Here is a 15,098-nt window from a genome sequence, read left to right as displayed (position 1 = left end):
TTTTTTTGCACACTTAAATCGGTGCTCTTGTAAAGCTATTTGCCACTATGTACATATGTAAAAATTTTTCTACTGCTCTACAATTCCGCACTTCTGATCTAATTAAGTTAATTTGCAAAATCTCTTCTTCGAGCATGCTCAAAGGAGAGATTAACTTGTTGATAACGCCAGGGAATGGATCCGCAAGATGTATTCTCTGCCCTTCTGTGTTTTGTCTTGACATTCTACATGGCTGCACATGGTCCTCTTCTTGGGGGCCCTGCAGGAAGCTTTTACCTCCCACAAAAGGCCTAGACATGCGTTGACATTTTGTACTCAGGGCCCCCGATGATGTCGTTTGATGGTGGCCATCTCCTCCTCAACGTCGACGTGCAGCCGGTAGGAAGACGACGAGGAGGGAAACAAAGCACCGGAAAGGTGTAAAAAAGACCAAGTGGAATAATAGAATCGTAATCTTTTTTATTCGAGGAGACTACAAAACTATTTATTCATTCTCTCGTGTCGTCATTTCCTCCCTCTCTTTCCACAGGAATGGGCCCATGCAAATAAACAAACGCTCGCTTCTTTTCTAAATACCTCAAGTAACTTTTTACATGGGTTCAGGCAGGTGACACAAAATCTCTACATTATTTTATATGTAGATCATTATCCAATTAAAGTTCGATTAAAAGAAGAATTGCATTTTTTAATAAGTATCTAAAACAAGCATAATCTACTTTTCCATGCAAAAAAATTGCATAGCTGATTTGCACCTAAAAAATTTAAAGTTAACAATTCCATACTATGGAAACGCAAATCCAAGTTGAGAATTTGGTATGATTTCACAAAAGGCATGAACAGATGGACTAGGAAAAGCTATACATTTCTGCTCCAGTAATACGACACTAGTACACAGTCGTATATACTGGACTTATTGTGTACAATAACGATTTTTGAGACGAGAAATTGCGAGGATGTTATTTATTTCGTGCAATTCTCTCCCCTCGATCCTTGTTTCTCGGATGATCTGCCTCATGTCAATTTAGTCCAACTTCCTCCCTCCTGCTTCCTTCCTTCCTGAATTATTGTTGTCACTCATGCACGCACAATGCTGCACAGGATGAGTGGCATTCCACTTTCCAGTCCGAAGTAAAGGGCAAAAAGCCGCCCAAAAGATACCACATCTTTTCCGCACGGCCACAAAACCACCCCCATTCCCATTGCTCAGATAGTCAGAAACATGCCACGCCAACTCCATCGCCTCGTCATCTCGTCCATTTAAAGCTCTTTAATTCCGACCAGTTGTATCCACAACGAGTGGAAGGTGTACGCACGTAGGAACAACAATTGGAGAGCAGGAGCGATATTTTTCCAGGGAAAAAGGCTCACAATAAGGGACAAGGGTCGTGGGACGCCTTGATCTGTGGCAGCCGCAGTTAATGAACGGTCCCTGGCACAGGAGAGATGAATTAAACCCTCGCCGTCGCTGCTGCAAGAATTACGCCTCCATTGTTCATTTGGGAGTTGTTCGACCAGGCGGATGGTATATAGGAAAGGTTGACTCTGAATAATAATAATATGTGCATATGAACGAGCAGGAGTTGGAGATTGTTGCCGTATTCTGCTGCCTGTAATATTACCTCGCTGGTGCATCGTCAGTTGGTGTACCGTGTAAAAAAACATCTACAAGACTTGTTTCATCCTTCTGCAGTCATTTTATTGGACTCGCCAAGTTCCATTATTGCACTGTAATAATAAAGGTTCAGTTAGTCGTCCATTCACTGTCAACGAGACAAGTCAAGTCCCATGCAAAAGCTGATTTGCACACACTCTACGCAAGTTGAAAAGTGGTTGATTTTGCAGAGTGGTGGAGGAGGGAGGATACATGAAAAAAGCGAGAGTGCACATTGGGAAGAATTTGCACATTTTGTGGGAAAAGGCTGAATTGTTGAAATCCAGTGGGAGCAGAAAAGTTGGGCTCAGCCAGAGCTTTAATCGGGCTGCTTAAAGCCCAGGAAGGAAATCTGCCATGATCGAATAAGTAGTTTTATTTCCCAGTCCTGGAAATTCCATCCAACGAAATCAGGACAAAGGATGTCGAGTCGATAAACTGCGAATGTAATCTAATCTCATCAGTCTCTCCCACATGCGCATTATTCCCATTTCGACGGAAAACTATCTCTGCTATTTCTTTGATATTGAAATATTTTCATCCAGGAGACACAAATCAACGGATACGATTACTTGTTTTGTTCGCGTTTGCCCAAAATAGTGCAAGTTTTGATCAATCCATGGAAACTTTATGCCGATTCACTACATTCAAAGTACTAAATGGTGTGATAAAACTTGTGGAAATTGTGACAAAAATTAGGTGGTAACGATTCCATTGGAGAAATACTTGCCCAATTTTTGGCAGATTCTGTCTCGGTAAGTGAAACAATACGACTTGTTCTAGTTTAATTAATTAAGTTACATTTTCCTTGGTTTCATTTTAACCCGAGTGAGTTTGTAACGATGTGGCGTGGCGTGTGCAAATTGCATGTAAAACATCAACCACTGCCACTTATTTACAAGAAGCACATGCAGTCGACCACTTTGCATTATTAGTGTAACTGTCAATTATGACGGGACGATGAGGATGTGCAGGTCTCTTGGCTTGATGGAAATAAACATGTCATTTTCATACTTATGGTTAGGCGTCTTTCGCAAGTGAGCTCGTCACTGCTAATTGTTGAGGCTTGTTCTTCTCATCTGCGTCATACGTGCGGAAAGGATGTCGTCAATTTTCCTTGATTTTCGCCATGTCTGGGAGATGATGATGACGACTAAAAACGGCCCTTCTTAATACGCAAGCATTGATCAACCACTCACATCAAGATTAAGCTTGACACAAAGGATTCATTTGCACTTACGACACAACTTTCAAAAATGTATGGCTGCCGATGAGCTGTGTTGCTCCGTAGCTCCAATTCGTGCCCCCTTATCCCTTGCAATAATTAGGCTTTGGCTGGTAATCAATTCATCATCATCGTCCTAATATTTCTGATTGATCCGTCTTTTACATATCTTTCAGGAGCGACATGGGAGTCGCAATTTCTCATTTGGCCGAGAGTTTATACCATTTCAGCTTCATTCAATAGATTTTCCTTTATTATTCAACTACATCATTTTTTACCCTGGGTTTCCTGTACTGATTGATTTTAATGGATTTCCTCCCGAACCATGCATAATTTATATAGGTGACCCAAAAAGCCCATCTTTAATGACATTTTCTTAACTGTGGCACAAATGAGCTCTTCTTCACACACATCATAAAACTCATAAAAATGATTGCTGCTAAATTCGAGGACGACGCGTATTTTTACAAGTGTCACATTAATATCGATTCCGTTCATTTGCTGAGGTGACAATTATTGCCGTGTCATAAATAAAAGTCACGTTGCTGCAGTATTTATCCTATTATTATATTATCCCACCCGTGGAATTTATGTGGTGAAATAAACAAAAAAGTGACTACACACCAAGAAAACAGGGTTAAAGATTTATGCACATTTTCGCATTCCCAAGGGAAACTTAGCTTCTGTGAAATTATTGGTGTTTTTTGCACCAAGAAGAAGCTCATGATGTTATCTCTTGAGGGAAAAAGAGGCAGATAAAATAATAATATTTCCTCCCAAATCCATCCATCCGTCCATCCTGCTCTTCTCCACCTCTTCTGCAATCCTCTCCCCGTCAATTCACCTCGTCATCAGTGAATTGTCGTTGATTGGGGCCGTCCATTAATTCCGTGGCGTGGCGCATACGAGAAAACTGAATGGGTCTCAAATTTCCTCGCTTTTTCCCCCCGCACATGATTCGCGAAGGATTCTCTGCATTGATGGTGGATGTACGGAGGCAAATTCTAGTGGAAACCATACCAAGGACAAAATGCAATTTTGTATGGCACGTAATTCATATAATAACAATAATAATCCCAATCCATGCCGACAATTCAATTCGCAATCTTCTTCTCTTCTTGGTCGTGGTGAGAACGCAGCAACCTTGTGGCAACCTAGTGGCTTTTGGTGGCTGAGAAGAAGATGCACCCATCTCTTTCTGCACTTTTGCAGTGCTAAGATGCGAGTCAAAATTAATTTGCGAGACGGAAAACCAGGCTGATTTTGTGGAATGTCTCATGCATTCTTTTCTCCTTCTGCGGGGCAAAATATGGATGCGCATCTTGACAAAAGTTGAATGAATATGGGTATTGATTTAGCTACATTGGAATTGACGTAGGACAAAACCTGGTCAAAAACATTGCCAAATAATATGTGCAAAGATTTCTCGGTCAACTTTGACGTCGGGAGTCTCCTTGTTATGAGATTTGTTTCCATCAACTTTACTCTGGAGGAAATATTCGCTCCTGTCCCTCTCAGATTTCGATGCTCTTTCTTTGGACACAGATCTTGAAACGCCGTAAAAGTGTTCTCTTGGCTGGGATACGAGATTCTCATATGCACAGCCCCTCAATGTTACGTATTGTCCATTGTTAGTTATGTGTGGCGTTTTATGTATGCTCAGCTAAAGAACAGACGACGCAGTGAGTTTTCCTTACACGACTTACCGAAAGGTTGACAAATGGTAATTGTGCTGTTTGGTACTAAATAGTGGTCCGACACCCACCCACGCGGTTCGTCACCCTTCAGAAAGAGTCGTAAAGGCATCTGCAGTGTGGTGGCAGGAGCAGTGGTTCGAATCCGTATTTGTTAATTGGAGGCACGATGATATGGAGTTGGGCTGGGCCCATTGCCTTCATTCAGCAAACCAAGAAATTGCAAAAATGTCCTGGGGTTTCTAAAGACCACTCTTTTCCTACAAATCCTAGTTTGCATGGGTTTTTCACCTTTTTGCAATATATGCATGAAAAACAGTCTTTTTGTCATAATTTTCCATCCCAGAGACATTTTTCCATATTCTCTATTTCGTTCGACGTTTTTTTGCATATCTGTGTCGCTCAATCGTTACATCGTTGTTCGGGGCATGCAAACTTTTCGTAGAAAATAAACCGTCGCAAACGCGCATACGGAAGTAGCTTCAGACGTACTTCACCCCAAACAGTCCCACCACAACTCGGGAACACTTAATTTCACTCTATTTCACCTATAGATTAATTTTTTGTAAAAATCTCATTTTGCCCCGACCACACCCCCTGGCGACGAGGGGGTGTGGAACAACTCGGGAACACTTAATTTCACTCTATTTCATCCATAGATTAAATTGCACTAAAAATCTCATTTTGCCCCAACCACACCCGCTGGCGCCGAAGGGGTGCGGCAAAATCGGGGAAACACTCAATTTCACTTAATTTCACTTAATTTCATTTAATTTCACTCAATTTCACTTAATTTTACCCATAGAATAAATTGCACTAAAAATCTCATTTTGCCCCAACCACACCCCCTGGGGCCGAGGGGGTGTGGCACAATCGGGGAAGCACTTAATTTCACTTAATTTCACTTAATTTCATTTAATTTCACTCAATTTCACCTAATTTTACCCATAGATTAAATTGCACTAAAAATCTCATTTTGCCCCAACCACACCCCCTGGCGCCGAGGGGGTGTGGCACAACTCCGGAACACATAATTTTACTCTATTTCACCTATAGATTAAATTGCACTAAAAATCTCATTTTGCCCCGACCACACCCCCTGTCGCCAAAGGGGGTGTGGTCCGGTTGCCCCCAAAAGTTGATAGGATCCTCCCCCTGGGGTCCTATGTATGATGGCGAAAACCGATTTCGATTATCTCGATCCGTTCTCGTGATATCCTGCTGACAGACAGACGGACAGACAGACAGACAGACAGACAGACAGACAAAGTCTTCACATAAAGTAGCTGAAGCTACTTAATAATTCTTAAATAATCTAATAACAAATTGTTATTAACAATATGTTCAATGGGGTAATTGAACACCAGAAAAGTTGTGCCTTAGAAACAGGAAGTAAATGCAAACAAATATCGGTGACCAGAATTCTCTAAATCGAATTTTGCAACAACATTCGTGCATGCATAGCTTTATACAATATTTTGCCAAATATTAAATGCTAAATTTCCCATAAAAATACGGAACAAAAACAAAAAAATATAAAGACGTTCTTACTTTTAAGTTTTAACTAATTATTATACGTATGAATGTATCACCACCCCAATAATGGTGAACAATAAGATGATAAAAAACGACTAATTCCCTTTTTGGCCTGATACGTATTTTTACCTTGCATTCCTCCTGATTTTAATCTGATGCGTTGGTTTATTTTTTGCGAGGTGAAGAAACTCACAAGAAGCGAATCAAGAGTGCGAATGAAGCCAAGACAGGACAAAGCAAGGAGTTAGTTACACAGCTTTTCCAAGTTAAAAAAAGTACGACTTGAACTTGAAAAGAGAACCACAGAGCGAGATGAGAATTGCTTAGCTTGTACAGAAATCAAATCAAATCAACTTTTCTTGAGATAATAATTATGCACGCCAAATGCCAGCGAAACCGCAAACAGTGGTAATTTCTAAGTCGATGAATATTTCGCATTTTTCCTTACGTAACAATTACACTGCGACTTGGGTTGCCGGAGAGGAGCAGATTCCTGGGTTTACCTAGATATGCAACCATACATATTTCGAGCTAATTAGTTTTTGGAAGGAAAATCCGCCCAGTTAGCCTTGCGTTTTTAAATATGACGAATTATGTGGCATCCTTCGTTCGTAGGAAGATTGGGACGATTTCATGAAAAAGTGCGTACTTATTATGAATCCATGAAGAACAACATACACAAGAATGTAGATAATTTTATTAGTAATCAAATTATGCATGATGTTTGTAGACCCATAAATTTTAGAAATTGGTTGTGAAAAATAATGGAACAATTTATCAAATTGCAACTAACATTTTATGAAGCATCGTTTTTTAAAACGAAAGAATTTTATCAAATTATTGTTTTAAAATATCCAAAACATTCTACAAAAATGAGATAATTTAATAAAGTTTATTTTTACACTACTTTGTTTTAGTTGTTTGGTCCGTTTCTTTGTTAGAAACGCATCTCACCGCATCTTCCCGCCTGTTCCGAGCTGGACATGACTTCGAAAGTCCTCTGGGTGGGGTCTTCCTCAACCTACTCGACCCACAAAAGCGTCACCTCGACTCCGGCCAAGAAGCAGGACGTGTTTTACGAGAACATCAACCATCGTCGCGGTCAAGACGTCACTGACTCCACTCAAAACAAGAACTGCACGGTCAAAACCTTGTCCTTGGTTCAGCAGCAGGCCCAGATTTTCAATTCTGCCAACAACAACAACAATAACCACCAACGCCAGCAGTATCAGAATGGAAACCACAACTCAAACTCATCTTATTCCGACGTAAGTGGCAAAAAAATGTTCAGTCAAGGCAGCTCATTTTTCGCAATTCGCCACCCAACGAGTGAGTGGACGAGGGGCACTAATAATTAACCCATATTTCATTCATGTTGGGAAAAAGACGGGGTTGTGTCAACATTATTCTATTGAAAGGCTGGATCATCCCTCGCCAATTTGAATGTCTGCACAAATTGAATCCGCCCCGTCTGCAGCTTAATTTTGCCTCGTTATTCTTGTTCGCAAAATTGCACGGGTAGCGAAACCAGCGAGTATGATAACGGGAGAGAAATTTGCATCCTAATGGCCAATCGGCTTCATCTCGATACTCAATTGTTGTTGTCGTCGTTGCATTGTTAGTTTTCCTCTTGAGTTGACTTGTTCAAAAAAATGATTGATTGTACTGATCCGTTTCTTCGACTACTTTTTATTTTACCACTATGTGGCCCCATACGAATGGGCATAACTTGCCACAATTTAGGTAAATTTTAATTTTGCTTGCAAAAACTGTGGCATCAACGTTGACGAATTTATTCAAAACATATCCCTCAAGTATTCATTCATTTTTTAGCGTACCGATTTTAGTCTCGAAATTATGTTGAAGCGCATTTTACTTTTATTTCTTCCTTCGTAAAAGTCTGTTGGCTTCTCGACGGCAAGGTTTGTTCGTTCTCAAATTGGGTCTCCTTCACGGACGAGGGAACAACATGCATACGGTTTTTTTGTTGTCCGTGGTCGCATAAAATCAGGTCTCGCTGCATATTGTGCACGTGCATTCATGCAATTTAGATGTAACGGATTATAAAAATTGAAATATTGGAAGGGAATCTTTGGCGGTGCATGAAATTCATGTCAAGAATTACGTAGACGTTAAAATCTGGGTATCAAACGGATGGGTTGTCAATCTTGACATTTATTTTGTTTGATGTGCAACAAGAACCAAAATAAATATTGAAAACTGCAGAAATTGCGTCGGAATTTCTTGGTAAAATAGATGAGTTCTTCTCCTCAGAGCTTTATGAGGTGTGCATGAAGGAAATCCATTTTGCACAAGGATGGAATCTGACGGGGGGCACTTATGGCACTTTCAAAACAGTACTCGCATCCGGCCAGCTCCACAGTAAATTCGACATTCGATACTTATTTGCTCATGTGAGGACAAAAGACGCGCATCACTAAGCGTGTCCTCCTGCTGCCAGGTGGTTTATTTACCAGAGTTGTTCTGCAAACTTCCGCCCCACAAAAAACTCCAAACCATCGGAGGATGATGAATTGGGACATTATTAACATAAGCACACATGCAGAGTGACACGGCTCATTCGTCACTGCAGGCCAGCCATACCTGGCGGAAAAGAAGACATGTATGGAAAAGCATTTAATGCCACTAGTGACAGAAATACGGCATCCTTGACGTGTTCGTGTGGCAAGCGAGGTGTAATGTCTAATTTTTACGAGGTTTACTCTATCCATTTTTTAACCAGAGAACAGATATTCCATATTTACCTCGTTTCCAACAAGTGGATTGGGTTACAATAGTGGTAAATCACGTGGGGACATGATCCCACCCAGGGCTGTGCGGTAAGGCTGTGACCCCTCTCGCCATGTAGATGCAAAAATATCCTGATGACCCACTGCGGCCATGCCCTTTCTGCACAGCCCCACATTCATCTTCGATAACCCCCTCCGCCACATAATATGTACGGATGGAAGAGTATATTTTTCCACATATTTTCCAATTTTTCTCTTGCCCATAACTACACGTAATTGCCAACAATTTCTACTCGCTTTGTTCTGCATGTGGTTGAAACACGCTACCACCACCACCACCATTTATCGACACATAACTCTTTTCAAAGTGCTATTGGTTCTGGTCGTTGGGTATTAAATAATGAGGATTATACGTGAACGTGGTGAAAATAGAATCCCATTTTTTCTCGATATGCAACAACAATTATCTCATTACCACCAGAGTGGAAGTGGAATAGAGAGTGGAACAAGGCAGCAAATAAATACTCCATCTCCGTCCACAAGTTACATCTCTTCTTGCACCACCAATATCATTTTGCTCATTTTGTAAGTCTCATCCTCACTCGTGCTCAAATGTCCAACTCTGAAATTATGTACGTACGTACGCCACAAATAAATCTCATTCCGTTCTACACAAATAATTACCACTTTTACAACCATATTATTGGTTTCTAAACATCTCTACAAAACAATTGAGGGTTTCCCACAGTGGAGGGCCGTGCAGTAAGGGTGTGACCTCTCGTGACCCCTTCGCCCCCAAAACATGTCCCCTTTGACCCTGCGTCGAAAGAATCGAGATTAGACCTCCTCCTTTCTGCACGGCCGCTTTCACACCCAGCGCACGAGAGAGCGTGTGTGCGCCACAAGTTCCGCAGACTTCTCGATATAATTTATTTCTGTTTTTTTTTCTCTTCTCCCCCTTCGAAATTATTTAGACGATTGTTTACGATGTGCCCAAAGCGAGTGCAGAACGTATTTACGCCCTCCCCACAGCAGCAGTAGCAGCACCGTCATCATCCGCGCTAGGTGAGTGCATGAGGAGGAAGCCTCGATTTTTTGAGGCGTACGTACCACTAACGGATCGTCCGTATGTGAGCCATGTACGTGCTCAGTCGTCGTCTGTCAGTGGGCGACGCTACGACTCTAGGTTCTAATTTGGGCGAAATTTTGGTGAAATAAGTTCCCGTTTTTTTCTGTCTTGGTGTTTCAGTCGTCGAGAACGTGCTGGTTCCTTCGGCGGCGAGACTGGTTTTAAGTCAGCAGAAGCAAAGTAGCAGTGGGAGTGGGAGTGGGAGTGGGAGCACGAGGAGCGACTTGCTCGACGACGACGACGACGACGAGGACACGCTCGACATTTCGGACGACGAAGGCGAATTCGACGTGGAGGACAGGACAGAGTTTGACGATTTTGACGATGACATTGTCCACCCCCCGAAGCCCACGGGAAGTGTAGGAGGAGAGAGTAGAAACAATTTCAAGTACGCGGCGCCCCCACCGGAACAAAATTTTAATAGTTATGATGACGCCGATTATGGTGAGATTTATGCCACAATCACTCATTCAACGTAAAACGTGTAAAATTTTGTAAAGTTTACAACAATCAGAGAAATATATAGCCAAGGACATTCCGAAGTGCATGGCTACTTTGATTAGTCTTGGTCTTATATGAGCACATAAGATCAGTCTGTGCACAAAATTTACAAGGCTTGCAAATGTAGCGTGAAGAATGGAATCCTCGCAAAGGGTTACTATTTTGAAGATTTGTGACTTTTCTCCAGGTTTGGAAGTGATTCACGAGGAGACGGAGAGTCAAATGTCGTCTTCCGATTCTGAGCTGGACTTTGACAGTGACACGAATTCTGGAGGGAAGACGGGGGGCAGTCGACGACCGGCCTTCCCCTTCCTCCCTACATCTTCCCCCCCAAGTAGAGCCAAGGAGGGGGCGAGGGGGCTCAACTTCTTCGATGCCCCGCCCTTGCCCGAAACGACCACGATGCGACACGACGCTTCCCCAGAGGAAATCTTCCAGGCGGAGGAGGGGTTGTCCCTCGAGGAAGGCGAGGAGGGCATAGCCAAACATATTCGAATCTCGCCCAATTGGGACCCGGTAATTCCTTGCATGATTTATTTCATTAATAGGCAAAAAAATTGCGAGGAATCGAAAATTGTGAATGTAAGTGACCTGTTTTTCTCCTTGTCGCAGGAACCCATCTTGACCCGATTGTACACGATGCAGGAATCTAAACCATTATTAAACAATAAGAACGCGAAGAAGGACTGTTTGAGTGGGTTTTTAAATATTTTGAGTGGAAATAGAAAAAAGGGAACGTTTTGGAACGCTTGGAAGAGAAAATTCTATGTTTTATCGGCCGGAAAGTTGAATGGTTATGAGGTATTTGTAACTATTCAAAATATTCTGATGAGGTGGGTGAGAAAAAAATTGATGTATTTTTTCCCTTCTCCAGAAGGAAAATTGTCTCGATCTTTTCCAAACGATCAATTTGGTGGGAGGAAAGGTGGACTTCTTGGACCCCGCAGATTTCGTGGGGACGGATCAGGTACGAAATTACACGTCGCGAGTTGGAACACGTGGCTTTTTAATGGAAGCATTTTATTTTTTAGAACAAAACCATGACCAATCGCATCATCGGGATTGATGACGCCGTGAGTGACCATCTCGAATTAAATTAAGCCATTTAGAGTATTTCATTTTTTAGCCTTAATTTTTAGAAAGGACATTACTACGTCCTACAATGCCCCACGGTCGCAGAAGCAGGAAAATGGGTGGCCGCCATACAGTACGAAACTCTCCCCTCACTAACTTCCCAGTACGCCATTCCCCTCTTCTCCAAGTTGCCATCCATGTTCAAAGACCTCGTTTTGGTCGATTTCGGCTCAACTAACATTCGCGCTGGCGTCTTAATGCATCAAGGTAAATTTTTAAAATCCTTCCTTTTCTCTTTGAAAATTCTCCAAGGTTAGATTCGGCTAAATGTTCCTACTTATGTACGCAGCGACCCTTCCTGCCCTGTTCTTTGCCGCCGTGACGTCACAAAACGACCAGGATGGCACCGTCATTTACGGGAATGATGTCTACCTCCGGGAAAACAGGAAAACTGCAAAGCTCAAGTTTCCTTTTGAAGCGTCGTCAAAAATGTGTCAGGTAAAAAACGTCGTCTCGGAAACAATTGGATGGAATTAAATTTTTCATTTTTTAAGTTTAGAATAATTTGAACATTGACGCCGTGAAGGGATTTCTCCTCAAGATATTTAAAGAATTAAAAGTGGAGCCGGAGCGGTATCGTGTCATTATAAATTTACCCCGCAGGGTGGACGACGCCTGTAAAAAGAACATCTTGGGAGTTTTGTTTAACACGTTTCAGGTAGTCAAAAGCTGTAGATTGTTGTACTTCTTGTTTGCAGAGTATTTTATGCAGAGTATTTTAGCCATGGTTTTTTATGTGACAGGCAAAAAGTGCTCTCCTCTGCCATCAGAGTGTCGTCTCGTTCTGGGCGTACTCGGCGGACAACGGGATCATTTGCGACATCGGGGAACGGTGTGACATCGTCCCCGTCTCGCAAGGATTCGTCCTCTCGCACGCCTGGGGCAGGGCACCCTTTGGAGGCCAACCTCTGAAACATGCCCTTCGACAAGGACTTGGCCCCCAGGTACGCTGACATACACGCTCCCACCACGTAGACACTCTCTGTGTCACGTGCCCAGTGACGTTGGTCAATGTTTGGGTGTATTTTCAGGAGAACGGGCTGTATTTGTCCACCCCGACGGAGAACCTCGTGCTGCGCTTCATCACGGAGAACTTCATCTACACGAGTGGGCAGAGCACGAGGAAAATGTCGCAAGAGAGTCAAGAGATCGTGGTGGAGATGGACCTACGAGACGTGCTCTCCATCCCTAATCTCATCGGGGTCAATCAGAACGTGCTGAGGGGGGTAGCAGACGGATTTTTCGACCCCGGCATGTACGGCTTGGATTGTGACCCCTTGCCAAAGATTTTACACAAGAGTTTACAGGTTGGTTGGTTGGAGCCAATTTCGTGTGCAATTTATTGTTGCCCTGGTGCTGATGTGAATATAAATATTTGCATATTTTCTGACAGGATTGCGGGATGGATATCCGGAAGGAAATGTCGCAGCACATCTTCGTCACGGGAGGATGCACCATGTTGCCCGGCTTCGTGGAGCGACTCGAAGTCGAGCTGACCAAGCTTTGTCCGCCCCATTTGAAGCCCAAGGTACGTTGTAGGATCACCCACTCGAAAGGAGGCGAGGTTGGTGAAATGGGTTCAAAAGGCAGTTCATCAGAGAGAAATTAATAACTCACCAAAGGGTGACCAGCTTCCTTCTGCTTTTCACCCATCTCGTCCGTCCCATTTCACTTTCATTTCAGTGCATTTCACTTTCCCCAGCCAGAGAGCTATGCAAATTACATAGCTCTCTACATAATACTATCATATTCACATAATGTAATACATGTATACCGTTAATTTCAGATTCAAGCTTCGCCTTACCGATACCACGCCAGCTTCATCGGTGCCTCCGTCCTGTCCACGACGGAGGCATTCGAGAAGTCCCTGATACATCGGAGCAAGTATGACGGAGGGCCGGGACCCACCCACTGGACCGTCTAAGGACCAGGAAATCTAAGAAATTAGTTTCCTCTAGTCTACTCTCTCTCTCTCTCCCTCGGCACACTCGATATTTCCAAATTGGTCACAATTTCCCATTTGCTCGCACATTCCGAATTGAAATTATGTCCCGATGCGTAATTATTTTGAGATTCCGTGTGATTTTTTTAGCGTGATCTGACAGTAAATGATTTTGCACACTGATTTAATTTTGTTTCCCAATCTTGACTAGATTAATTGTATATTTATTTCGAAAAATCTTTGTAGAAAAGTGAGCATATTTTTTTCCTTGATAAATTCATGTTGTGATATCGACGCCTTTTTCGATAGATTGATGACTGTTATCAGGTTAAGATTTAGGGATAGATTTTAGTAAAAATATTATTAATTAAGCATTATAATGACGCCTCACTTTATACGTATAACTACATAACTATTTTGGTAGAATAGTTTGGAAAAATGCAATTAAGTCTTAAAAGACGACGTCAATAAATAAATTTTTGAATTTACAAAAGTAATGTAATTACTCGCATTTAATATTTAATTGAAACACTAATTGTAAGCACATGAAGATTTGTACTCTCAGCGAAGCAAGTAATGCCCATCTACAAATATGCAATGTTTTTCGAAATTTTGCAAAAACCCTCAATGAACCAGATCAGTTTACAAATTGTCGTAATTTTAATACATAATTAGCTGAGTTACTTAATATAGTTCAGTTTACAAAGTGGCATAAATGTTTTACAATTGTACATGATTTTCAAATGTCTCAAAATTCCCAATTTTTTCAATGAATTCACATTTCTTGGCATTTAGGGACCCACACGAGCTGCTAACTTAATGGCAAAATAATCGTGCTGGGTAGAGAAAAATGATGACTCGCACATTGTAATAAAGGAAATGGAACTGTCACGTCCGTGACACTGGGTGAGATAAATATGTGATTATCCAGGAAAAAGTGGCTCACGTTCTCATGGAGGAGAACGAGCCGGTGGGGTCGTTTGGCTGCCCACCTGATATCTGATTAATCTCTCCTCCCTCCGCAAATTGGTCTCGACATGCGAACCCGTCAACCAGGGGAAAAAGAGTGAGTCGTCACTTTCTGCCGTCACGAAGAGGCGAATCTCTCCCATGCACCGTTTCATCACATCCTCCACCAAAAGGCATCAGGATAATGAAATGTCACCTCTTCTCTGGGACGGAATCATGTCACGGTCCGTGCTGGTCGTAACCGCCAAACTCGAAAAAGCACTCATCTTTACCCCCTCCATCAAGGCACTAATTGAGTCTCTCGTTAACTTTTAATTGCATTTGTCACCCCGTCCGATCCCATTATTCGAAGCAGACTCGGACCACAACCTGACTTTGTCTGAGACGAAATCACAGCCGATGGATTCGTACTCCTCTCTCCATTCAACCCAACCAGGGCTGTGTCTGATCTCGGAGAGAGAGAGACAGAGACAGAGAGAGAGAAGAGAGAGAGATAGGAGGACAAAAAATGGGAAAAATGACTTCGAGATTTTGCGGATGGGCCCGAAATGCGGAGAAGATGCTCCC

At 42.4% G+C, this 15,098-nt stretch overlaps 1 protein-coding gene across 1 annotated transcript; it reads left to right on the top strand.

Moving 5' to 3' along the window:
• Positions 1-1,641: 1,641 nt before the first annotated feature.
• On the top strand, positions 1,642-14,064 carry LOC110862822. The gene is made up of 15 exons (XM_022112030.2): positions 1,642-2,406; positions 7,024-7,374; positions 9,831-9,921; positions 10,106-10,429; positions 10,674-11,002; positions 11,099-11,287; positions 11,361-11,453; positions 11,518-11,559; positions 11,626-11,827; positions 11,910-12,058; positions 12,120-12,278; positions 12,364-12,564; positions 12,652-12,927; positions 13,014-13,148; positions 13,407-14,064. The coding sequence occupies exons 2-15, from the start codon at positions 7,090-7,092 to the stop codon at positions 13,542-13,544; spliced, it is 2,613 nt and encodes an 870-aa protein (XP_021967722.1). The 5' UTR covers positions 1,642-2,406; positions 7,024-7,089; the 3' UTR covers positions 13,545-14,064.
• Positions 14,065-15,098: the final 1,034 nt, after the last annotated feature.

This window comes from Folsomia candida, unplaced genomic scaffold (genome assembly GCF_002217175.1).
Source record: "Folsomia candida strain VU population unplaced genomic scaffold, ASM221717v1 Fcan01_Sc070, whole genome shotgun sequence".
Classification (NCBI taxonomy): domain Eukaryota; kingdom Metazoa; phylum Arthropoda; class Collembola; order Entomobryomorpha; family Isotomidae; genus Folsomia; species Folsomia candida.
Note: the sequence above shows the minus strand (reverse complement) of the source record. Positions and strands in the feature narration are given on the sequence as shown.

What these genes read in the sequence shown, in the direction of transcription:
- LOC110862822 (XM_022112030.2), top strand. Translation starts at nt 7,090, where the DNA reads ATGACTTCGAAAGTCCTCTGGGTGGGGTCTTCCTCAACCTACTCGACC. An exon ending in TTATGATGACGCCGATTATG is followed by an intron (nt 10,430 to 10,673) that starts GTGAGATTTATG and finishes ACTTTTCTCCAG; the next exon opens with GTTTGGAAGTGATTCACGAG. An exon ending in CGCCCCATTTGAAGCCCAAG is followed by an intron (nt 13,149 to 13,406) that starts GTACGTTGTAGG and finishes CGTTAATTTCAG; the next exon opens with ATTCAAGCTTCGCCTTACCG.